Source organism: Acanthochromis polyacanthus, chromosome 8, assembly GCF_021347895.1.
Source record: "Acanthochromis polyacanthus isolate Apoly-LR-REF ecotype Palm Island chromosome 8, KAUST_Apoly_ChrSc, whole genome shotgun sequence".
Lineage (NCBI taxonomy): Eukaryota > Metazoa > Chordata > Actinopteri > Pomacentridae > Acanthochromis > Acanthochromis polyacanthus.
Window position 1 is genome coordinate 32,293,878 of NC_067120.1, and position 26,461 is coordinate 32,320,338.

Below are 26,461 nucleotides of genomic sequence, written 5' to 3' on the forward strand. Positions count from 1 at the left end.
TTTTTTATTTATTTATTTATTTTTGCATTTCTGACCAATATTTAACATGCATTGAGCAGGTATGATGGTGGAACCATTCCAATAGTGTCCCAAATGGAAAATAGGGGTTTTCCAACTGATAGTGCTTCAAATACATTTTATGAAACATGGTAATATGACACTTGGAACATTGATTCACATGTGTGCAAAGAAAAGATGCAAAAATCGACATGGACCCACCTTCCTGAAGAACTTTTAACAGTCAGCCTGTACATTTTTTGACCAAATTTGCACCAATAATCTAACTGGTTTGTATTATTCTATCAAAGCAGGGTTGTACCATTGAAGACTGGATGTAGATACCAATAAATCTGCAGAATTTCAAGACTTTAGCTAAATTATTTCTCAAGTTATGACACTTTAATCATTGATTCACAGATTGGAGTGCAGTAAATGATGCAAAAATTGACACAACCCACGTTCTTTAAGAATTTAGAACTAAAAAACTAATATTACCTATGAGCCCAGACTCAATCAATATGAAACACTTTTAAAAAATCTGCTGGGCATGTGGTGAATATATCCTAGAATGGCCCACATATATGCATATATACCATCTGATAAGGATGTCTTGCCCATTTTTTAATTACTACCCCTTAAACTCAATTTTTAAAGAACTGCAGCCAAGATATGTTTTGTACTGATGCTTTTTCTGAAATAGATCTAACATATATCCTTAAAACCGTAAGCTCCTTCTCCGTACGAATCATCTGCACTCTGGGATTAAAACTAGTTCAGGTTCACTTGACCTCATGATCACATTCAAAGCTGCCGCCGCCTTTGTTGACGCATGTAGACGAATTATGGAGAAAAAGGACAGAGGAGAGGCAGAAATCATTTTTAGGCTTCAGATAAATGGATAAATGCGGCGACGAGAATTAACATCAGAAACAAAAATAGCTTCTAGTTTTAGTGGCTCATTTTTAGTACAAAGCGAGGCTTAGAGCAGCTATTTTTTTAATAAATTGGGGATTTTAAAGAGTCATTTAAAATAGAATGTGTTTCTGGAGTATTTTTAGCTTCATTGAGTTAAAAATAAAACCAGCAGAGACAAGTTGCTGTTGTTGGTCCTGCATCAGTGGATTGTGGTGTTTTTTTTGTAGTTATTCGGCTTTTATTGCTAAAACTACAGGTTGTGTTGCTGAGGGATGATGGCAGCAGGACAGAGCCACTTTTGGGGGTAAACTATAAAAACTGGGCAAGGGGGGGAGTGTTTTTTTTCTTTTTTGTTCAAATTATTGGCCATTGTTTTCGTCGCTGTAATAAGAACACGGCCGTTTGTGTGAATCTGTGCAGGTGAATCTCCAAATGACTTAGAAGCTTTTTCCCTCATTTCAGCCAAAGGGCACAGCAGGCTGCAAGTGGAAGATATGCTCAGCGACGCTAACAATGCTGCCGAGCCATTTCATGAAAACTTAAAAGCAAAAATGTTCCCCACATGCTGACAAGTGTCTGTTTAAAGAAAAATAAACAGCTGAAATTCAAAATGTCAAAGTGTCCATTTAAGGGAGCGCCACGCTGTTATGTGCTTAGTTGTTTGGGCTCGGTTCAGCGCCGGTAGGAGGTAAATCTAAATAGCAGTTTGGCTTGTTAGAGTTTGGAGAAGTTAGATGAGGCGTTGGCAATGCTCCACAGAGCCAAACATGGGCTCATTACGGCAGAGCGAGGATGGACAAACAGCTGGATGCTGCTCCCTCTCCCTCTGTTTCTGCGTCTCGCCGTTTCTCTCAGCAACCCTCCATTCATCCCCTCGTCTCTCCTCGGTCCTCCCATATGTCTGAAGTGTCACGGTCCACTGAATACCATCTCCTCTTCCGTCTCCTCCATCCTCCATCCTCTTCCTCTCCTATGTTTCTTTTGCCAGATGTCTCCGTTCGCATGCGTGTCTGGCGTGTGTTTGATCTCAGGTTGCAGTCTGCAGTCCCTTCATGTAATCTGTGATCTAAAGAGTGAAGGTGATCTTCAGCCTCATTCGGCTCGTCTTCTTCTCACATGTCCACCTGCTGCCGTTAAACACAAAGACGCTACAGAGCACCGCCGTAATTTAGCGTTTTTGTTAACGGCAAACAGACTTGTGCAGTAATATTTGAACTTCCTCTTAGGGAATGGTGAAAGAGAAAGAAGGAGATGCTGCAAATCTTCTCTCATATTAGCTTGTTTGATAGAAAAAAAATAGATTTACAGTGTTTGTTTCTGATCTCAAAAGTGTGCGAATTGATTGTAGAAGTGGTTTGATGTGTAGCATTATCTTGAACTTTTTGTGACAAGAAATGCAAAACAATGAGGTTTTTGTGTTGCATCCATAATAAAACATACACAGTACAATCTTCAATATTGAATAATAACTTCTTTATATAGTACCCTTAAGAGCAGCGTTCACAGAGTCAAAACATGCAACACAATCAAGCAAAATGTAGGAGACAAGTCACAGCAATCAGTTAAAATAAATGGTAGAAATTATAATAAATTAAGGAGTAATCAGCTTGATTAGCACTCATATCAAACAAGAGAACTACGCAGTTTAAAACTTAAAGAATAATATTAAGGGTAAAAGTTAGAAATTAAAATTAGAGAATTACAGAATTAAAGAGATGACATCACACCCAAGAAAGACGCAGCTAAAAATGAAATAAAACAGGAGAGGACATTTAAAATAAATAGGATATAATACAAAATAGAACACTACAACTAAACTAACTAAAGTTCACATTAAAGCAAGTCTTAAAAAACAGGTTTTCCGAAGCGATTTCAAAATTTCAAAGAAGTTACTGACTCTGCAAGCCTTATCTCCTCAGATAATGAAATTATACAGCAAGCTATTATTATTCACTGTTGCATTGCTTCATTTTCAGTTTGAAAGTGGGAAAATTGACCAAAAGGGTTCCACTTCAAAAGCTCGAGACTTTTTTTTTTACCAACTGTGAAACCGAATAAGCATTTTGGCAATTGTTGTTTGTCTTCTCACTGAGCAGGCAACTTGTATTTTGCTGCTTTATCCCAATTTGTATGATAAAAACAACACGAGAATTAAATGTTTTCCCTAAAATTATGATCAGTGATATTATGTTGATTTAATTCATCGAAGCAAAAAAAGAGAAAAGCAAAGTTTGAGGAATTTTTGAGTTTGGTTTTCTCATTTGGAAACAAAAAAAGCAAGTGATTTTTCTTCATTTCTGTCTTAAAATTAAGACAATTTAGAATTAGAATAGAATAGAATATTCTTTATTAGTCCCACAAGGGGAATAGGAGAAAAAAAGTCACGTGACTTTAGTTTTTGGTTCAAATAAACGCATAAAAAAGGAATCACCGAAAACCTAAATGTAACATGCTTCACTCTTTCATTCAAGGGTTTTTGAATCTGATATAACAAAGAGAATAAACGTTATTTTGTTGCTGTTTTTGAATTCCAAAGGCATCTCAGTTTGGCTGATTCTACCCAGACTGACATTAGTAGGAATGTATGAATTTGTACCAACATTCAGGACTTTGATTGAAAATTTCTTAAACTTTGCATCTTTTACATCTGATTTATTATTTTTTCTCCTGTCACTGGGGAATAAGAGCACAAAATGAATCCAGAAAAAAAAAAAAAACCACCTGCTGTAGCTGACTGAGCACTAACAGCAGATCTTAATGAAGACGTGAATGTGCTCCGGGGAGAGAGTCCTGGAACAATTATCCTGTTTGGAAAAAGAATAATTTCAGAAACGGAACACTTTGGTTTAGTGGATGAGAGTCCAGCGGTGAAGACAAATGTCAGAAAATTCTTCCAGGTCTCGGCCCTGAAATGTCTGCTTTGTCTGTTGTAGAGATGCTGCTGTGAGATCAGCCGCTTCTGGTGAGTGACACATGAACTGCTGACTTCAGGGTTTACAGGTCAGAGGTCAGAATGAGAGATGTTTTTTCTGTGTTTCCTGCTTTCTCTGAGCAGAAACCCACATCAAGTGTCCTGGAATATTTGAGCTGGAGTCAGTTTCAGATGTTATTTGAATTGCAAGTGTGAATAATCCTGTAATTTTAAAGGTCACGTTTTTTCCTTCTTTTTTTGGATGAGATCTCTCATGCTGTGGGTGCAAATTGATTACATCAGTTTTCTGACCTAGAAAAAAGTCTGACATTTTTATCAAGCTTTTTTTTTATTCTTATCTACAGTCATTTACAGCGTCCTCCATAATTACTGGTACCCCTGGTTAAGATGTGTTCTTTAGCTTCTAATAAATTCATTTTTTTTCTAAATAATATAGGACCACAATGAAAAAAAGAGCAAAATCCAAACCTTTAATTCAAGTGCATTTATTCAGTGGGGAAAAAAAATCACACATTAAGAAATAATTCTTTTACATCAAATCATGTGTGCCACAGTTATTATCATCACTGATGTTGATACTTTGTACAACCCCCTTTTGCCAACAAAACAGCACCAGATCTTCTCCTATAATACATTTTTCTACAATTTTCAGTGTGAGAGTATGCTTCTGCAATAAAAATTGAATTTATTTCAAGGCTTTCAACACATCTTAACCAGGGGTGCCAATAATTATGGAGGGTGCTGTATTGATAGCTGGACTCTTCTCCTCTGTGGTTCTTGGTGGAGGAATGAGTTACCAAACTGTACAATGATCAGTCTAAAAACCTAACCTGGCAATAGCCAGATTAATAATTGTGTAGTACTTGATAGTACTCCACAATATCAATCTGGGACCGCTCCATGTAAATCCGTTCGGAGGAAAGAGGCACGGATTGGACAATGCAACAGTATGTCCCGCCTCTGACAGGTTTGTTTTTAGCCAATCGCGGGATCTTCACAACGAGCGGAGCCAATTGGTAGATTAAACTCTTACCAAAACCCGTAGGTAAAAAAGCACAAACATCTTTACCATCCAGAAATGCGCAAGCGCCTCTCGTTGTTCTTCCTTCAAAGAAGCGATAGGAGATTCAGCTAAAACTGACTTAATAGCAGCATCTACACGATCGTTGTCCTCCGTTGCCATGTTTGTTTTGATCTACTGGCGCTTGGTGTCGTCTTCACACCCGGATATCCCGCCCCACACACGAATACTGCTGCGTGATTGGCCCGTGCCAACTTGGCTCTGTACGAACAGTGAATGCGGGAGCGGAGCAAGATGGTTTCTTGAGAGATTTGTGAACTCACAAATATCGCGAGAAATCAACTTGCTGGCAAGGTTACTAAAAACCCAGCTATTCATTGAACACTTCTTCACTTAACAGACTCCGGAAAAAGAGAAAACAACAACTTCTTCATACGCTCACACTGCCTGTAGGCGCCACGGTCCTATTATCACTCTTGATCTTGTTTTATGGCTCTTACCCAGGTTGTTTTCTCCTGACTAGATCCTTGCTTGTGTTGTATCTACTCTCCGATGTATGTCACTTTGGATGAAAGTGTCTGCTAAATGAAATAGCGGAATTTAACCTTCTGCAAACATAAAACATTCAAGCGTTGATTAAGTTGCCTCATTCACAGTTTACTGCAGTTTTACTGCACTGAATACTTGTCACGTCGTGTTTCATAGGCTTTATTTGAGCACCCAGAAGATTGGTTCAGTTCAGTTCATGATTGATCAAAGTAGAATGTTTTTGTACCAGAATAGCAAGAATCATTCAAGTTTTTGCAAAGAAAAAAGAAACATTCTCTTTTTTTAGCTGATGTTGTGTCTTTTCATTTCTGTTAATTGTGTCTCATTATAGCATCTCTTTGAATGTTTTTTTCTGTTAAGCCTCTTATCCCCAGGCAGTGTGAGGGCATTTGTTTTTTGCTCTTGTCACATTTTCACTCACTGTGGGCTCATTTTTTCACTGCAATACAAAGTCCTGCTCCTCTGCGGGAAAAGAACAGCTATTGCGAAAAGTAGAGAGAGTTCAAACATGTCTTTTGTGCGGTATGATTCACTTATTGAGAGAAATTCTGTGATAAGAGGAGAAAACGCTGAAAAAGAGAGGAAAAAAAACGGGATTTAACATGTATAACATATTCAACATCTTCAATCCCATCTGCCCACATGTGTTACCAACACTGAGAAAATGAATACTAAAGATATTTTACTAACGTCAGCTTTGTGTAAACACAGCCTGCAGTTCAGCCCAGTTCAGCTGAAATGTTCCTGAATTTTTCACATTTTTTTTTTCAATTTTTTACACCATGCAATCACTGCAAGTGGTGTATTTTTGGCATATTTCAAAATGAGATGTGTAGAATAAAGACATTTCGATGAAATGTTCAGATTTTTAGCTTCGATTTGGTTGTTTTTCCCGACAGTAATGAATATCACGCATGAGTAGTTCAAGGACTTTCAGAAAGTAAAAAATCTGAGTTTCTTGCTGTGATTAATGGTGTGATATTGGCAATATTTAAAAAAAAAAAAAGGACATGCCTTTAAACCCACCAGCAGGTGTCCTGGTTCAGAAGCAATCAGAAGCACACGTCGCTACACAGAAAGACGTTCACAAGACATGGACACATTCTGGAAAAAAATAACTTTTTTTTAACTTGTGCCTTCTCAAACACACTTATTCTGTCCTGAAAAATATTTTTTTTTTGCTTAATGTCACTTTACAGGTGGTCGCATCCCTTGTCCTGAGGTTAGTTGATGCTAAGATTCAGATTCTCGCAAATATTAATCTTGTTTGCAGTTACATTTGTGCTATTCTTAAGCAGAATCTCCTCATCTTTTTATTGCTGTCGTTTATTGCAGCTACATTAATGTAGAACTTTACCTGCTTTCTTGGTGTCAGAGTGCATCTCCAGCTTCCACCCAGTCAAAAAAGAGAATCTACAGTGACAGCGGCATAAAGAACATTATCTTAAGCTCTAAAATGAGTCCCTTCAATGGCTTTAAATTCACAGTTTCATGTCAAAACGCGAGCATTTCCATTAATTAGTAAACAGCGAGGATTTAACCAGCAACAGTCAGAAGGTTGATGTGTTTTCTCTGAATGGACAAAACTGAGGGCGTGCATTTTATTTCTGCAGACAAAGATACTGCACAGCGCGCATACGCATGAACGGCGTGCACACAGAATTTAGACACAGCCACACACACACTGTACACAAACACACACGCAGTGCATCCATGGCTTTAGGCGAGCCTTCTAGGCAGGATTTTGCTATTGACCTTGACCAGCGCAGGAGTGGAGCTGGGAATGCTGTTTTCAGAGATGAGCTGTGTGTGTGTAGTGTGTGTGTGTGTGTGTAGTGTGTAGTGTGTAGTGTGTGTGTGTAATTATCCTTATGAGGACTGCAGATGAATATTGTGGTAGCAGAAAGCCCGGGAGATGAGGGGATGGCATACAGCAACACAACACACACTCGCACACAAAGGAAAACACACATGATGGGATCTGTCCATCCTTTTTTTGTATATGTGTGTGTGTGTTGCATGTGTGTGTGTTACGTGTGTGTGTGTGTGTCTCCACAAGGGAGGCAGGCTGGAGCAGCGCCTACTTCCACTCTCATGTGGGTTAAATTCATGTGTGTGTTATTGTGCTTGGATATATGCATCTGTTTGTCTATGTGCGTGTGTGTGTGTGTGTGAGTCATTGTGTCGGTATGCCATTATTGAATCTCATTTGCTACATTCCTCTCTTTGTTGCTGTTGAATCTACAGGGTAATGGATTTATTAAGTTTGTCTGGCAGGACTGTGTGTTTGTGTGCGCACATCCACATAAAGACGTCCATATTGTGTTTGTGTGTATCGTTTCTTCATCTGTGGTGTGTGTGTACTTTGGATTGATGTTGGTTTTGTGTGTGTGTGTGAGGAGTGTGTGTTGGCTGTGTTGTGTACTTGTTGTTGTGTGTGTGTGTCCCAGGTTCTGCGGTCCGCCGAGATCAGATGAAAGGAAAGAGGCCTGTGACTGATCCACTCCTTCTGAACAAGGGAATTCGACCTCCCCTCTTTTCCTCCCCCCTTCTCCCTCTCTCTCCCTCTCTCTCTCTCTCTGTCTCACCTTCTTTGTGTCTCCCTACCTCCTCCTCTCTCACCCATGCTTCCATGTTGCTGTCATTCTCCCTCGGTGTCGCTCTCCCTCATCTCTCTCCCCCCTTCCTTTTTTTTTTTTTTCATTCTCTTTCTCTCTGAGCATGTGACCCACTTTTACCACCCACATCACTCTTTCTCTCCCCCCTTTCTCCCCCTCTCACTCTCCCCAAGTCCCATCTGAAGACGATCCGCTGAGAGCAAACCAGGGGACACAGAAAGAGAGACAGACAGAGAATTAAAAGAGAAAAAAAAAACAGAAAAAACAGTGGCAGAGCTTACTGTATTCTGCTCTCACATTCTCTCTCACACCTCTGTGGTTTGGTGTGTTAACAGTCTATACATCAGAGTGAGTAAGTGTTTGTAAATGGAGTCTGTTTCAGGCCGTAGATGACGAGGACATGAAAGAAACAGCGAGAAAAAAGGCGTGGTCGAGGTATCGCTCTTTGAGCTGCTGTCAGGCTCCTGTTCAGAGTTTCTTTTTGTCAGAGGCTCCGTAGGTGGTTGTTCAGAGTGAGTGTGTTTTGCTGTTTGGTTTTTTTTTCTGTGTTCCTGCCTTTGGTTTCGTCCCTCGCTGAGTGTATGTGTTCACTTGATTGGTCGTAACAGAATCAAAAAGACAGTTTGTTTTTTCTTTTAACATGGGAATATATGTCCTTGGCAGTGGAGACGTATTGACAGTTTATAGGTGTTTACAGCTGCGCAGCATAAAGTCTTATAGGTTCACCTTTCAGCATCTACAAGCAACTAAACCAACTCAAAGATGTCTAATCGCCTTTTGTTGGCTGAGAAATACGGCAGCCTAATTAACCTTTACAACCTGTAGCTACATCCTGTAAGGAGGCATGAGCCGCATATTATTTGAAACGCTCATTAAATGTATCTGAGTCAATTAATGAGCAGCTGCAGCCTGCTGACTCCTAATGCTCCGCTCTGTTCAAAACCACAAAGTCCACTTGTAGTTCCATAGTGATTGAGTGAGTAAGAAGACGCTTCCTACATGTTTTCACTCCTCTGCACATGAAATAAACTGTCAGGAGGGATAAAATGTTTGAACTGTGTGAGTATTTTGCAGACCAGGAAACTAGGCAGGCACGATATTGGATTGTTGCAAATGTCTGATATTTTGCGACCGATTTTTCCTGATATTTACACTTATTTCTTGCACCAAATTGCGGAGAATGTCAAGTATCTCCTGTAGCGGAATTAACCAACCCCAAAAACTGAGTTCCTTTACAACTAAACTCTATTTTTAAGAAACTTATTTTCGCCACAAAAGAGACAATGTAGGAAAAGACCTGCAGTTTTAAAGAGTCACAAAGTTTCCAGAAAGATGGCTGCAAAAACATGACTTTTACTCAAGAGTTTCATATGACGCTGTTATTCTTGGAATTTACTTTGGGTTTCAGTTTGTTTTTTAGCTAGGTTTGGGTAAATACCACACTTTGGTGCAACACTTTCACCCTGATAACTACCTGTTAGAAACTTGATTAGGAAAATAGCTCAGTTTGGGTTAAAATATGACCCTTTTCAACATATTTGAAGATTCTCCTCCATCTTCTCATGATTCAAGAGTTCAGATTTGTGACATGTTTGTACAGTATGTGCAGTGAAATGCAAAGTAACTCTTTAAAGGGGAACTTCGGTTTTTTTCAACCTGGGGTCTGTTTCCATATGTAATTTCATACATGTGAGTGATGGAGAAATGAATTTTCGACATAGCTCCAGTATTTAGCCAGGCAGGCAGCTTAGCAGCTCAGCTAGCAGCTCGGCTAGCGAAAAGTATGGGGCAGCTGGCCCCCCCGCACCAAAGTCCGCCCTAACGTGCTTTTTTCCCCACACTGACCGGCTGAGATAGTCTCAATGAGTGTCCCACAACATACTAGGGATGAGAAGTGAACGAAAACCTCCACATTACTTGGCAATCGCTCTTTGTTGTGGTCTGTATCCAAATCTCAGGACGCTAGAAAGCAAATCTCGTTCCGAAATCGCGCGATAGCAGAGAAGAAACAACATGTGAGGAAAAAAATCTGATTTTAAAACATATTTGTGATACGTCCTAAACAAATGTAATCTAGTTTCCCTAAAAACTGAATTTAGATGCACTTTTGTTGTTTGGGAGCATCACTTTTTGGGTGAGACGGCTGCAATTTTTCTTATATTTTGCTTCCATTTGTCATGATGGCTGATGCAGACACACAATAAAAGGGTTTTTAGATGCACAAATTCACTGGACAAATCAGAAAACTACCTCAATTTACAAGTAAAAGGTGACATATTTGTTTTTTATGTTACATTGTCTAAAAAAACTGTAAACTTCTAGCCTCTCACTATGCTTTCCTTTAACCAAACAAGCCACAAAAGCCATCCTTCATTTATTTCGCTACCCTTTTTTCCTCCTCGTCCTCCATCATTTGCCCATTGAGGTCATTAGGGGACAGAGTCTCTCCTGGTTTCCTGATAATGGATATGATCTGATAACTCCCACTGAGCCGAACGCCAGCAAAAACGGGCAGTCTTTTGTGGCCTAATTACCCGCCGCGATGGGCAGCAACTTAGTAAAACAGTAAATCTGCCTCCCTCTAAGTTCCTTCTCGGGCTTCCACAGTCATCAGTGTTGACCTGCGCTCAATTTATTGTCCCGCTAACTACTGTACACTCGCTGTGGCTGTGGGGCAATCAAATAAGAACAAATCAATGCTCCTGATTGGCCGCCTGGTGCGCTTCTTCGCACAAAGCAGCTGAGCTTCTGTTAGCTGAGCTCCGGCCATGTTCGCATGTAAATCCTGCTTTGACTTTGGTGTTTTTAAAACGTCTACCTCCACACTGAAATGGTGATGCATGAGAAAGCGGCGAAATCTCTTCTTGCTCCAGTTTCTTGGAGTTGAAAGGCCGAAACAGAAGGAAAGAACAGATGTGGTTGCATGTTTAGCTGGCTTAGTGTGGAGAACACTTGACCCTGCTATTCTTCTTTTCTTTGTTTTTTTTTTTTTTTTAAACAGTGATGATTGAAGAACTCTTTGCACTCTCCTCTTGTACTAAAAGTGCAGATTTTGTTGCTGCATTTTCTTATCTGGGACTGTTAAGGAGCAGAGTTTGATTAAATTCCAATAAAATTCCGACATGCAGTGTAAATTTCACTTCTAATTTAGCCCCATGATGTCTTTTTTTGTGTTTTTGCTGCCAATATTGGTCAAAATCTTTCTCATTTTAGCATATTTCAACCTCTCCCTGTCTATCCCCGTGACCTGACAGACAGCATGAAGAGGTATAGGGATCCACTTTTCCGTCTCCCCTCTCCATTAGTCCATTAGTATTCAGGATGTGTTGCCTTCCTGCCTGCTGCCCGCCACTCATTCCCCAGACAGCGAATCAGCCGGCGTTGATTAATTTCAGCCTATTAGCACCCCTCGTTCCCCTCCCCCGGCTCCGCCCAGGTTAAATCCCCGTGCACACCCACGTGCACGCTCTCAGGCGGGTGGAGGAAGGAGGGGGCGCTGCTGGGTGAGCGATGGCAGAGAGGTTGCCAGGGAGCCAGTTGTTGTCAGAACGATATTAATGAGTGCGCTCCTCTGGCCCTAAGAGTGTGTGTGTGTGTGTGTGTAGACTGTGTGTGTGTTTAAGTGTTTAATTTTGGGTGTTTGTATGCCAAGTGAAGGCAGGTCGGATGTGTGAGTGTATGTCTGCCTTGTGTATGTTAAAACGAGCTAGCATATGTCCAATCGTACATGCTTGTAGAGGCTGTTTTTGTGTGTCTGTCGAGTAGCTGTGTGTGATATCCAGCAATGCCATGGCCTGAGGGACGAGGGCTTATGTGCGTGTGTGTGTGTGTGTGTGTGTGTGTGTGTGTGTGTGTGTGTGTGTGAGTGAGTGAGTGTGTATGCGCTCTGCGGAGGCCTGTCCTAGTTTCCTTCCCCTCACCAGGGAGCCGGAGGATCCAAGGACTGACGCACATCACCTGACAGCCGCCCCACTGCTCCACGGCCCTGCACCATGGGTGTGTGTCTGCCTGCGTGTGTTTGTGTGTGTACGTGACGGAGATGGAGTGTCTGAATTTGGGTGTGTGTCAGAGTGTGTGTAATAGAAAGAGATGCGTTAGGAAATCCATCAGCTGGAGCGTCGCGGTATGTCTGTTAGCGCGTGTTTGTGTTGGCGGATTGTCTGCGGCTGCAGTGAGGGAGAGTTGAAGAGAGAGAATTTTGGTGTACTGATCCCTGGAGGCGTGTGTGTGTGTGTGTGTGTGTGTGTGTGTGTGTGTGTGTGTGTGTGTGTGTGTGTGTGTGTGTGTGTGTGTGTGTGTGTGTGTGTGTGTGTGTGTGTGTGTGTGTGTGTGTGTGTGTGTGTGTGTGTGTGTGTGTGTGTGTGTGTGTGTGTGTGTGTGGAGAAAATGGTGTCACCCGAAGCTCGGAGACAACAGAGCTAAATGCGGTCTGCTTAACCTCAGTGTGGACTGCGGCTGTGTGTACTAAAAACACTTCACCTGGACTGTATGATGTAAACACAGTAAATTATTGCACCGGATCTGAACACAGTGTTGGAATCCACTTCGTACAGTAAACACTTGTCACAGCCCCACAGCTTGATGCAGCTGCACTGTTTACACGCCGCTCATATGGAGATGCATTTTGCAGGTCAGGTGAAACTTTTCGTGCATTTCTCCCAAACAGATGCTTTTTGTTGCAAAGGATGAGGGAAAAAAAGTGCTAAATAGTTTGTCACGTTCTGATATGAGTCGCACCAGATTGCAGTTTGCACAGCAGGTCATTTTACAGAATATTTAAAGCCTGTTACAGTATATCAGTTAGAATAGAATACAATAGATCCCAAAAGGAAAAGCTGTTGTTACTGTTGTGAGCAGAAAGAGTAAATTTACCACCACTATCATACAAATAAATAAGAAAAATATACTAAAGTACAAATTGCACAGTTACATGTAAAATATACTATGATTTAAAAAGTAGTTAAGTATTAAGAAAATGCACCATGAAGTGTCAAATGCCAAATATAAACATATGCAGAAATTAAAGTCCTGTGAAATTCACTGCAACGTGTATAATTATTGCAAAAAAGCAGACAGAGGGACAAACATTTTATTATTAAATTGCATCAACTCACTTTAAATGTTGCAAATATCTAATTACCTGAATCACACAGCTGGTTTGCAACCTGTGAATTCACCGCAGAATGTATAAATATACACATTAAGCAATTTTCAATGCATAAAAAACAGGTTTATACAGCTTTTTTAATCATAAAATGATGCAAAGCAGTGCTCAGGCCTGTGACTATCCAATGTTTTCCTGTTAGCAGCACCCATGTTACTGAATTAATACACTGAATTGACAGAGACCCAGTGTTAAGGATGTATCACCATAAGTGATGAGTTCCTTCTATGTGTTGTTTATGTATTAGAATGCAGAAACAAAGCATTCTTTATTTAAACAAATAGCCACATTATGTAGCAGAACAGGTGCTAAAAAGGTGTCAGATCCACAGACTGACATGAGTGAAAGTGGAAATCAGAAGATGCCGTTTACCGGCAGCGACTTGTATGAAATCTGCTCGGTGTTTCCATTCTATCTGCTTGAATCTGACTTTTGCTGCGTTCTCAGTGACATTTTGTTTCGCCTGTTGAGTAGCTTCATCTGCCGAGGCACACAAGGCTCATATTCTGTGTAAGTAACAGATGTTCTCATCCTGTTACCACTGTGAAGCAGATATACTGCTGACTGTAAACAGGTTACATCCTCAACATATGGTCTAGTCTGTTTTTTTTCCGATTTAATTTAGTCACTGTTGCTAGCGATGGAATACCTGAAGGGAAGCAGATGATGTAAAGGTGAAGCTGAATACAGTTATCAAACTTGTTAAAAGCATCAGGGAATGTATTTAAGTGCTTTTTGTTCACTGAAAGTTGGAAGAACCAGTCATGTTTGTGCAGTAAATGTGAGGCGATAACAAACTGCTGGTTTGATTAGCACAGCACGAATACTGGAAATAGTGGGAATAAACTCCCATCGGCATATAAATTGTTATATTTATCTTGGAATTTGCTTAATTTGTAGAAAAATGAAGATGCTGGCCAAAGTATAAGTATTATGTTGGTGTTGTGAGTTTGCTAGACAACCAGCAGAGACTCTATTCACATGCATTTGCATCTCTTGTTTGTGTGTTTGTAGCCTGTTTTTGTGTGTGCATCATATCCTAATATCAGACAGCTTGATAACCTCTCATTCCAGTGTTGATGAACCTAATCATGCCTGCCCCAAGGAGCCATGTATTGATCTTTTCCTGGTTTGTGACTGCTACCGATTACGTGTGCAGCTTCATCCTTGCCTGGGGACCAGACAGCCTTTATATTGTGTATTACAAATACACATAAAGTCAGTCTGGAACTGCTCCATTGAACCAAATCTAGCCCAGAGGCGGGACTACCGATCACAGCTTGAATTGGAGAGAGCCAATCAGCGTAACATATGTGTGACGCAATCACTAAGCGACTTAACAATTGCCTTTCCGCCATGACGTTTTGTAGTTTTAACAGCTTCCTTCGCCGTACAGGGGTCCTGAGGAAAATCTAAGCTCTCCCTTTCAACAGTGGAGGGCAGCATTACGCATTCTATTGTACAGCCTGCCGGAATTAAAAATACATCCTTTTTAAAAAGAAAAGCTTTAAGAGCTGCTTCTTGTTGAGGTTTTAAGGACAAATTCAGCCCGTGCAAAACAGAGGAAAGCGCACGAGAGAAACCTCGCTCTGTTGCGGTCGCATCGTTAACTCCCGCCTCTGGTGCTCTGATTGGTTCGGTCTGATCTGCTCGGAGCTTGAAAACCTGTCAAAATGTGTCAATGGAGGAGGGCTAGACCGTATTCCCGTATATCCCTTATAACGGGAATACAGTCTAGCTAAGCTAGGCTAGCTTCATCCGGCTGACAAACAGAAACACAAACTGAGTTTGTATAAGATGATGACCACTTTCATTGGTACCAGAACTGGTGCTCATTCTGTACTTTCCTCTGGTCTTACACACAGTTTAAAAGTGTCACATAGTCACTCATACTCATTGATCTAAACCATGACGACATCGAACCTATCAAGCTGCTGGTTTGATTAGCACAACCCAAATACTGGAACTAGTAAGAAGTAGCTACCCTGGATCTCCGTAATTAAACTGTTATATATGTTTGCCTAATTCATAGAGACAATTTAAGTGTGGTGGAAGTTCGGTGATGTCGGGAGAGTATGAGGAGACAGACAGTCACAATGCTGACTCAGATGACTTACTGATAACAGGAGAAGTGACACCAACCGAGCAGCAGTACATGCAAGCAATGCCAGCATCAGTTCTGAGGATTCTCTTTGATCTTTAGGTAAATATTGTAGTTGGGAGAATGTCCGATTTAGATTACAGATCAATATGGAGATCTGTTCTCCCGCTGTGTCTGTCTGTCTAAAGGCCATTATGACCTTAGCGGGAAGAATAATTTTTCATTCACACTAAGATCCTGGTCAAGTGCACTAATTTTTAAGTACTGCGTTGCCATTGCCTTCTTCCTTCTGACTTGCAACACTTTTACTTTTACTGTTACACATTAAAGGGCTGCACTGTGGTGTAGTGGTTAGCACTTTTGTCTTGCAGCTAGAAGATCCCAAGTTTGCATTCCGGGATCTTTCTGCATGGAGTTTGCATGTTCTCCCTGTGCATGTGTGAGTTTTGTCTAGGTACTCCGGCTTCCTCCCACAGTCCAAAAATATGCTGAGGTTAATTGATTATTGGTGTGAATGTGAGTGTGATTGTCTCTATTTGTAGCCCTGCGAAAGGCATGACCTGTCCATGGTGTCCCATGCCTTTGGTCCAAGTCAGCTGGGATAGACTCCAGCCCCACACGACCCTAATGAGGATTAAGTGGTGCATAGTTAATGTATGGATGTTACACATTAAAACATCAAGTCATATTCTGTGTACGTGAAAACCTACTTGGCAGTAAAACCTTTCTGATTCTGATTCTGATCCCATCATTCACATCAGCGTATCTTCATAAAATGTCTTCTTTGTCCTTTTTTGGAGCAGTGTCGGGTTAAAACCGGTCAAAATGGAGGGAATGTTTGCCATTTTCTGTTGTTCTCATGTCCTGTTGCAGAAAAAAAATGTGGCTAAACCAAAATCCACAACAATGCTCAGCCTGTTATACGTAAAAGTTGTTTCATTTTCAAAAGCCACAGTTAAATTCATTTAAATGTGGGCTAACAGGTACAGGAATGTCAGATTAGATTGCAAGTTTGTGCAGGCATCAATGATGTTTACAGCATAACCAGCCCAATAATCAGTAACCAGATTACAGGGTGGGGAAAGAAAAATGTCCTGTTGACAAATTTGAATGTCCTGCCCAAACAGTGAGGGTAATCAAAACAATAATTCAAATCAAAGTTCCTTACCTTTAACCAGTCTTTTTAGTATTTGTCAGACCTTGGTGCATTGTGAAGTGAGCAAGCAACAAGCAAAACGCAATAGGGTTTGTGATCTCCTGGATGCCCAAATCCCTCAGAAGGACATTGCCAAGATTGTTGGCATCAGTGAGAGGACCATTCGCCGCATCCAGCATGCCAAACCAGGGTTCTCGCCAGCGTATTTACGCTGTCGCAACGGGCCGTTACGCTGTCAGTTTAAAAGATTACGCTGTGATTAGGACCGCTACGCTGTTATTTTGACAGATAAAGCCATGTGTGTTTGTTTTTATCAACTGGGTGCCTGTCTAGGTTAATTTATGTCTCCCCACCTCAGCCATACTTTCCTGTCGATTGACCCGTTCCCGTCTAAAATTAAGAGTCGCTTCCAATCTCGGGGTTACAATTAGCATGTCTCGGTTGTTTCCGTGATGCCATGTATGCTGAATAGTGACCTAAATCACGAGCATTTGGAGCATCTGCATGACGCTCATTGGGTGACATTTGGGCCGGCCGCTCGCGAGATTTAATGAAGGCTATTGCGCGTGTGGGAGGACCTGCCGTTACGCTGTAAAAAAAATCCTGGTGAGAACCCTGCAGACAATCCAGTTTGGGCACCAAGAGATCTCCAGATGGTCCTGGGAGTCTTGGGCTCAGATGGCAATAAGATGTCCCCCTACTTCTTCAAGCCAAATCAGAAAATTGGGGCTGATGTGTACTACAAAGTTCTGAGATACACCGTTTTGCCCTGGCTGAAGACCACCTACCCTGACAACAACTATGTGTGGCAGCAAGATGGGGCTCCTGCTCACACATCAATCAAGGTTCAAAAGTTCTGTGAGTAGAATATGGTGAACTTCTGGCCCAAAGGTATTTGGCCCCTGAGCGCCCCTGATCTAAACCCCCTGGATTTTTTCTGATGGGGCGCCATTGAGTTGAGGACTAATGCCACCCCTCATGCCAATATGGATTTACTTAAGGCTGCATTCTCCAGAGAATGGGAGGCCTACCCCAAGGAGGATATCAGGAGGGCCTGTGCCCTGAGCTGCATCGAGGCCTTCATCATGGCTGATGGAGGACATATTGAATAAACGTGTTCTGAAAGCTTTAAATTTGTGTTCTTCAAGAAATCAGTTCAAAATTCCAAAGAATAAAAAAGTTATACCCATTTATAGTTGTTTTTACCTGACAGGACATTTTTGCTTCCCCACCCTGTATTGCTATTGTTTATGACGGATACGGGCAAATGAATAACCTGATTTCTCAGTGCTCTATGTAAATCTTGTCTTCTAAATATGATTAAAAGGATAATGAACCTCAAAACTGTGATGGTAGCATGTATGTATAAATGGACTCAGAAACACCAAGAAATCACCACAGCCAGGCAAGAGATGAGACCTGCAAATATACACAAATTACACCAAATACACTTTCAGTGTGTTTTAAACAAATTGTTGCTTCTTTACAAGTTAGTTTTAGAAGTAGGTTTTGATATTTTACGCAGAACCAGTGGAGTGTTTGGAAGCTAAACCAACCAGCTGTTTAGTTTATATTTATCATCCAGATATGAGAGTGGTAACAGGCAAAAAAATTGGCAAAATGTTAAATTATTCCTTCAAACTTTAAGAAGTATCTGGTTCGTGTAGGAGTGCAGAGCCTCACAGCAGCCAGTGGACGTTTGATATTTTCTCTTGTCCAACTGCAGCCCAGCCAGCAGCAGAAACGAGTTTTTGAAAACAGCTTGCAACAACTCGCAAAGTCAAACTCATTCAGGAACTGAACTTCCAGCTCCACTTGAATTAGCCATCTGTCTCCTCGCATCTTTGATAGCGTCTATTTTTAGAAGGTGAAGGGTCACATTTGATGATTCGCGAAATATCCATAATCACATATTCTAAATCTCCCGTGACCGCTTCAGTCCATACCTTATGAGAGGCTGATAGCATATTCATAGTGGTGCGGGTCTATAGGCGCACACACTGCACAGGCCGCTGTGCTTTATTAGAAAAAACTGTCATGAATATCTTATAGGCTGCTAATGCTGTGTGATACAATAGGATCTGAACACATTAAAATTTTAAAAGCACATTAGATTGGCAAAGACAGAAGGATTTAGAGGAAGAGGGGGGAAGGGTTTCGAAGGAGGAAGTGACTAGAAAAGTGTATATTTGGACGTTTTGGAGTTTATTTTTGCACGTCTATGAGGTGATGCCATATTTCCAGCCAGGACAATGGAAAACAAGAAAGGAAGTGACAAGTTAAAGACAAGTGGATGGAAAACCGAAGCCACCAGGACGGAATATGGTGCAAATTAGATCAATGATATGTGCATTCTCAATAATTCAGCATCTCTGATCTTCGGCGCTGTGTGGCTGAAGGCTTTGGAGTCTGACCCTCCTTCGTAATATTGCTGAATTGCCAGTTTGGAGTGCGAGTAGTTCCAGTTGGTCCCTCTCCCTGCGTCCTTTAGTTCATACTGCTGACCTGTGAATTTGGCCTCGTCCCTGCAGAGAGACGCCTCCCACCTGAAACAGCCTTTATATGTGTGTGTGTGTGTGTGTGTGTGTCGCTGCTGCATCAGCGCTGGTGTTTCACATATGAGAGGTCGTGACCCTGCAGCCTGGACTACACTTGTCTTCATCTGACTGATTACATATTAACACCCCGCACACACACACACACACACACTCTCTGATTGTGGGTGAATCTGTCCTTTGACCCTCAGCGAGGAGCGACTTGTTCTCCCAGCGGCTGCAGGGACCTCGACCAGTTCATTAAAACAGAATATCGGAGCCGAAAAACCCTCAATTTCTTCTTCATTCCAGCATTTTTCTGATTCCTCTCTCTTCTCCTGTCTGCCAAGCGAGTAAATTCTGTATTTTCACGATGCCTAGATAACTAATTTGGTTGTGTTTCTGCAGGTAAACGGCTGCAGGAGTGGGTGTGTGTGATTCTGTGCCTCTTCCTCTTCATCATCAACTTCTCCTTCCTCCTCCTGCACTTCTCCACCGTTCACATCTACAAGATCATCCTCGGCATCGGTGAGCTGCTGCAGAGATATCACCAAATTAAGATAAAGCTTCCACACATATTAAATTAAAACTACCCGTAGTAGTCGCCGCAAGAGAGTTGTTCGTGTCATTTAGAAACATTTTCCGTACTAATGTTGGAAATTATTTTTCAATGTTTGGATCGAACACCAACATATGTTATTCCTCTTTTTATTTCCACTCTGTTTCTGTGTTTACCTGCCAGTCCTGGGAATCGTGACGGCAGATTTTGCATCGGGCATGGTCCACTGGGGGGCAGATACCTGGGGATCTGTGGACATCCCTGTTATTGGCAAGGTGAGCACACACACACAAACACACAACCAGGCTTTAATGAACACATTCTGGTAATTTCACATCAATTCTCTCCCAAATAAAACTTCATTGTCCTTAAATTCCCTGGGATAGCACGCTAGAAATGAGTTTGAGGCCATTTTAACAGTCTGTAGTTGGCTTTTGTTTGTTTTTGGTTTGTAGATGGATTTTAGAAGTGTTTACAAACTACTTTTTGAGATCCATTGGGCAAGATTAGCTCAGCAAATACGACTATAGGAAGTTCATTTGACTCGTAATGTGTTTTGCAAGAACATTTCTTAAGGTACATGTCCACTAGATGCGTTTCTCCAGCATGTAAATACACTGCATCTGAAAATCGCACGCATGGTGGATGGTCACTAGTGGGCCACAACTTTGGCGCAAACTTTCTCTTTTATTTTGAAAACACTAAAGCGAAAAGTATTTCTGAAAGCATTTAAGGTGAGAAATAAGTTGTGCAGTAGCTGAATCTGTCCTTGTTTCACTTCACTGATGGCTAGTTTGACGAAAGTTTCACGATGCATTCGATGCATCGTGAAATTTGAAATTTGACCGCATCAAATTTGCATAAAATAGATGTCGAGTCTACTTTATGCAAAAGGAACTGCTGCCCATTCCGGGTAAACAAAAAGACAAGTTTGCAACATGCAATGCGGTTTGAGCTGCCACAGTTCCTTCTGACGCATCGCGAAACTTTCGTCAAACATCTAAACTAGCCGTCGGTAAACTAAAACGATTACAGATTCAGCTACTGCACAGCTTATTTATTACCTCAAATGCTTTTAGAAGTACTTTTCTGCTTTTAAATCATTAAATTCATTATTCTTCATCTCATTGATGCTTTAGAGTTCACTTTGCTGCTACAGAAATAAACAGCTTCGAGGACCTTTGCTTGTGTCTGTCAACATCCATGAATTAGAATATTTTTGTGGAGGATTTTAAATTTGGGTCAGCACAGTTCAGATTACTTTCATTCAACTCTATAGGAGGAAAGAGAGGACTGTAATTTCAGTCTCATTTCCAGCATTTTCCACTATTTTGAAGTCTTTTTTTAAAGTTAACAACTTTATTGAATCACTCAAATTCGGCTGGATGTGTGACAAACTCAGACGACACACTTATAACTGCTTTAGATGTTTCTGATTATTGTAAAACACTGGAATGACCCAGTGAGGATTAATGACACTGTACTGTAGCAGCGTCTCATCTCTCCTGAGGCTGTGTCACCATGGCAGCATCGTACTGCACCTTATTCCCCTGAGTTTTAGGACCGCCACAGTGACCTGGAAACTAAATGTCACCGTAACACGGAGGAAACTCCCTGCAGACAGTGATGTCCACGATTCCCAACACACTCCGGGGCACATGTTGTTCATAACCTCACCTTGAATCCTCACAACCTGCCACCTCGCAGAACACATGCCTCATATGGAAATGGAAATGTCTAAGACGGATGCGCACACACTTCATTTACACATTAAAATACATCACCTGCATTAATGCACGCACACATTTCTGCCACATTTCCCACAGCCAATTAGAGTAAAGGTTACCTTCATTTCATCCAATTAAAATCAGGGTGATCAGGTACAGCATGCAGATTGGTTCATGTGAACTTTGTTTTGATTAATGGGATGAGAATTTCGTGGGTGTACATGTGTGTGTATGTGTCTGCGTTTGTGTGTGTTTCGTCTACTGTTTCTTGTATTTATGAATTATTCATAGATAAATAATTCAATGAAATGTTGAAGCTAATGTGTGTTTTGAAATCCCAATTAAAACAATAGTTGTTATTCGTGCCGGACTCATATATTATCACTGTATGATTAATAATCACACTATGTTATTCACACTTTAATTAAAATTCATGTAATTTGTGCCATGAACTTCAGTGAGACAAAATGTGTATTTTACAAACGCTCATTATAAGAGAACTGAATCAGTAGTGTTGTCATTTGTATTCATGTGTAATGTCATTACTCTAACAAGGTTACACTCTAATGCTCAGTCACACATGTAGCATCCATTTACAGAATCAACCCTATAATGAATTATCACATGTCAGAAGTTAAACCTACACACTAGTGATGATTCATGTATTTATTTAAGCCTATATAAGTTGATACTATATGTTAACACGGTCACGCTTGACCGCTGAAGCCTTAAAAGTGCATTTGACTTGCGGTTTAAGTCCTTTAAAGTGACTAAAGTCTGTCATTTTGTGGTTTTTTTGGAATTTTTTTTTTCTCCCTCTTTCACTACAAACCTACAGGACGGTGACCCTTGAAAAGTGCAGATGGAAAGCATCTCATAAATTAAGGAAGAGTAATGGATTTCTTATGGATTGTTAGAGATGACCTGCACATTTACAGTATAACCATTAGTGCTTATGTTCTATGGAGTAGACGCGCACACACCGTCCCATATTCATATTACTCCTGAGAATAAAACTTCATCAACTGTTTTTATATAATTTGTCATATTGGTTGTTTATCTATGAAGTTTACACTCAGGTCTTCTCTGTTTTCTCAACATTTCTATTATAAGGCAGTAAGCTTTGAACTGACTCCAAGTAAAAGTTCAGCAAACATTAAATGTAGACGTAGTAGTTTACATTAGGTTGGGCCAGATCAAAGTTGTGAAAACGTAAAAGTGTTCGCCGGTAGTTTGTTCCTCCAGCACCCAAAAATAATTGAATAATCCTGGAAGACTGTTGATATTGAGCTATTCTCCTTATGAAAGTCACACCACAAATTGTTTAACAAATGAGAATTGGATTGTGTAAGAGTTAAAATCTACAGCCCTGCATATACATCCAGCCCACATGGACTTATAAGACATCAGAAATGTTGTTTCTTGTTGTCCTCTGTCCAAAGCTGCTCAACAGCATCTTCCCCAAAGATTATTCTCTTCCTTGAACAAAAAGCAAGTCTGTGTTTTTTTAATTACAAAATGTTCAACAAGGAGCATCACCCTTAAATTTTCATGTAATAAACAAAAAAAACAACAAGAAATAGACTTCTAGTTTCATCTAAATGATACAACAAACACTGTATTTTCTCTTAATGGACAGCTGCCTGATGCATCTAACACACCTTAGATCTTTGATATTGTTCTAATTCTTCCCATGTAAAACTCTACAGACTATATGTTACAAAAATAGATGTTTAACTTGAACAGGCCGTCATTTTTTGAATTCTCATGGGAGAAACTTGAGCCAAGCTCCATAAATATGACAGTAATTCAACAATCTGATGAGCTTAATTTGAAAGATGTTGTTCATCGTAGCTAACCTGCTCTTAGTTATTAGTCAACACTTTATTTTTTCCTATCAGCTTTATGAAACATTTTAGCAATTTCCAACTCATTGCTTTGGTTTAACAGCCCACAGCTCCACTGTTCGGTTGTCCTTCACTGCTCTCATTACCTCAGGCAGCTGTTTGCCGTGAGACCGCTCACATAAACCACCGTACGCGACTCGCTCGGCATCAGACAGACGGCAGACAGAGTTAGCAACTAGAACCCTGTGCGGGACTGTTTCCTTAATCCCACTCCCGCCGGATTCCTGACCGTTACTGCTCACATGTGTTTCTGCACCCACAAATATTCTGACTGCCGACTAAAACGCAACGTAGAGCTGCACTGATTTTCCACAGGGAGCACAGATTATCATTGTATTACTTTTATTGCTGCGTAGTGTGAATAATTATGTATATTTGTCTATAATATTGTAGCAAAGTCACAATTACATGAATCAGAATTGGTTATTCTAAGGCATGAATTCTACATTTCATACATGGTTTGGTTGTATCTGTGTAAAAAATCCGGTTCATTTTTGATGGAACGGAGAGAACTAAGCAGGTATGTTACTTCAACCCAGAGCCGCCTGTTCTATATGAATACTTGATACATTTTTAACAACAAAATCAAAAAGAAATCATATTTGTCTCTAACAGGGATAAAGTTTGTCCAAATGTCAAACTTGCGCTGTCATGCTTAAAAAAACATGCAAAAAAGGTAAAAAAAACTGCTTTTTTCAGCTTCATTTGTTGACACCATCCCCAGTTAGTGAACCTGCAGGTTATTGCAAGATTTGTCAGATTTGCGTTGTTTCTGTGTGACTGTGAGAGCAGTTAGCAGCTAAACAGCCACATACTTTTCTGAGAATTTGGTGGAGACCGAAACAAAGCTAAAATGGAAAAAATACTAGACCTTGAGACGCTTAGAAATGTGTCTCTAAAGGAATGGCAAAGTTTTTTTATAAATATCTGCTGGTTGTCAACTTCTTCTCCGTGACGATTTCATAAAAGAATAATATCACACTGCTGTGTTCATATCATACTTTTCTTTTCTGTCCTTAAGCAGTAAAAAAAAGCTAAATTTGAACCGTGAATTCTGCTTTAAATTTCAAAATTCATCCTGTGGAAGTCTTACATCAACCTAATTTCTTTTAGTTAAGATGATATCTAAGATTTTGCAGTTGCAACACTTTCAAATTTATGGGAAAAGTTTTTCAAAATGAACAGAGTCAAATTAAAAGCAGATTACGAATTAGCGTAGCTGCAGAGACCCCAAACAGTCATAGTTATTGGTTCAATAATGAGCTGCAGCGTTTGATTGGTTTGCATAATTAGACTTGTTAGTTGCTAAACCAGCAATATTTCATGATTTTTTCATCTCCACACAGGAAACTGGAAGCTTTCTGGAAGTGTCATCACAGAATAGATAATCTATTCTGACGCTAATTGACTGTGTGTTTGGTGTGATGAGCAGTTGATGTCACTCTCGTTTGACTTGCTGTTTGTTTCGTGTCACCTGCTTCTGTGTGCGTCCTGTATTTTTGTTAATAAGGATTGTTTCGTTACTGTATTGTGCTGCACTGTACAGTCTGACGCCTCTAAACGATGATGTTTTTTGGAGCCCCGTGTTACTGTTTGTGTTTGCGCCAAGGTATTATGCGGTTTGATGTTTATTTATGATGTGGCATTTATTGAGGTTTGGGGTAGTTACCGGGACCAAAGGCTCAGCGGCAGGCACAGATTTGCATGGTGTGTCGGACGCTGTAGGAGACCTCTAATAAAGACTTTAACAGGAAGAGAAGAATGGACTTTTGCAGAGAACAGAGGGATGACGATAGGCCAGTGGAAATCCAGTGTGTGAGTGTGTGCAGCAAACAAACTCAGGCGTACAACACCTCAGTTGTGTTTTTGTGTGTGTTTGCAGCCTGAGAATAAAGCAGGCCTGTGCTCCCAGTTAAGGCTAGTTTGAATATGAAAGAGGAGCGCGGCGCAGAACACCTGAGGCTAATAGTGGTTGCAGTTATAAAGCTAGACGGAACATTTGAAGCCGGTGTCGCTCTTTGTCGCTGTTTGTTCTGTGTTTTGTTAGTTGTTTTTTTCTGTTTCTGTAAGTATGTCCTGTGTGTACATGTGTACATCCTCGCTTTGTTTCCACTCCTCTGTTGTCTTTCTGAGTTAAGACCTCTTTAAAGACGTCATGCTGTAGAAGTATTAATGCAGACACATGTTGGCTGCTCATATGGACTCCGGCTCTCTCTTTTTTTTTTTTTTTTTGCCATACTTAGCCTGCAGTTTCATAAATCTTCAGTTGTAGTATCGTAACCAATTTTGCCAGTGAAGAAGGCGAGATGCACGAGTGATTGAACCCTACACTCTTCCACAAGTGGGTCAAATATGACCTGTATAAGAATCATTGTGTTTTTCTGACATTTTGGGTAAGAATAATAATTTGTATTATTGTTTTTATTACGTTTTTGACCACAAAAGGAAGATTTCATGTTTGAAATAGGTTTACTTTTCATTTTATGGTGGATTTTGAGCTTTTTGATAATTGAAAAAGAATATTACACAGGACAGCAATAGAAGAACGCCCATTTTGTTGACATTTTTCCACTTTTTTCCTCCACCTGCTACTGTTTGTCCCTCCAAGTCTGTGCACTGCATGTCCTCTTGTGTGATATTGGTAAAGAGCGTGGAGTAGCAATACAAATATCACAGTTTCTTTTAAAGTATAAAAGGCAACGAAAAATTTAAATGGAATGATATCAAAAACATTTTTGAGAAATATCTGGAATATGAAATGATAAAAACTTGTCACTACAAAGATATTGCAAAAAAAATGGAGTCATTTTTGACCCACTTCTGCATCTAAGGGTTAAGTGGTTGCACATATTCTGTTTCACCTGTGTTTTTTCAAACCTTGATTTCAGTTTTTTGTGTGTGTGTGTGTGCCCAATGTTGTGTTGTCCTGTCTCCCTTGAAAAACAGGTTGCTACCCTCAGTGGGATTTACCTAGTTAAATGGAGGTTAAATAAAAATAAAAGCTGATAAAAACCCAAAAATAAGTGTGAAGAGCAAAAAAAAAAAAAGCCATTTAATTATGTAACCTCCTAATGTCCTGTTGAAGATATTTGCATGAAGGTAGTTAATGAAAACATGCACTGTTTCACATTTTATTTATTTTTATTTTTACTTAAATAGCAATTGATTTAATTAGAACGCCATTAATGCCTCCTGAGCAGCTCATCAGAGACATTCAAAACATATATTATTCACATTATTCCTCCAAAAATGTTTTAAAAAATGCACTTTTCTCTTGC

General features: G+C 40.4%; 1 protein-coding gene across 1 annotated transcript in view; it reads left to right on the plus strand.

Annotated features, from left to right (window-relative positions):
- Positions 1 to 26,461, plus strand: part of si:ch211-212o1.2 (uncharacterized protein LOC492735 homolog) — a 58,594-nt gene that overhangs the window by 13,928 nt on the left and 18,205 nt on the right. Inside the window, exons 2-3 of the mRNA XM_022206151.2 lie at positions 19,399 to 19,518; positions 19,733 to 19,824. Of these exons, the coding sequence (XP_022061843.1) occupies positions 19,399 to 19,518; positions 19,733 to 19,824 (212 nt within the window). The remainder of the gene's footprint in view (positions 1 to 19,398; positions 19,519 to 19,732; positions 19,825 to 26,461) is intronic.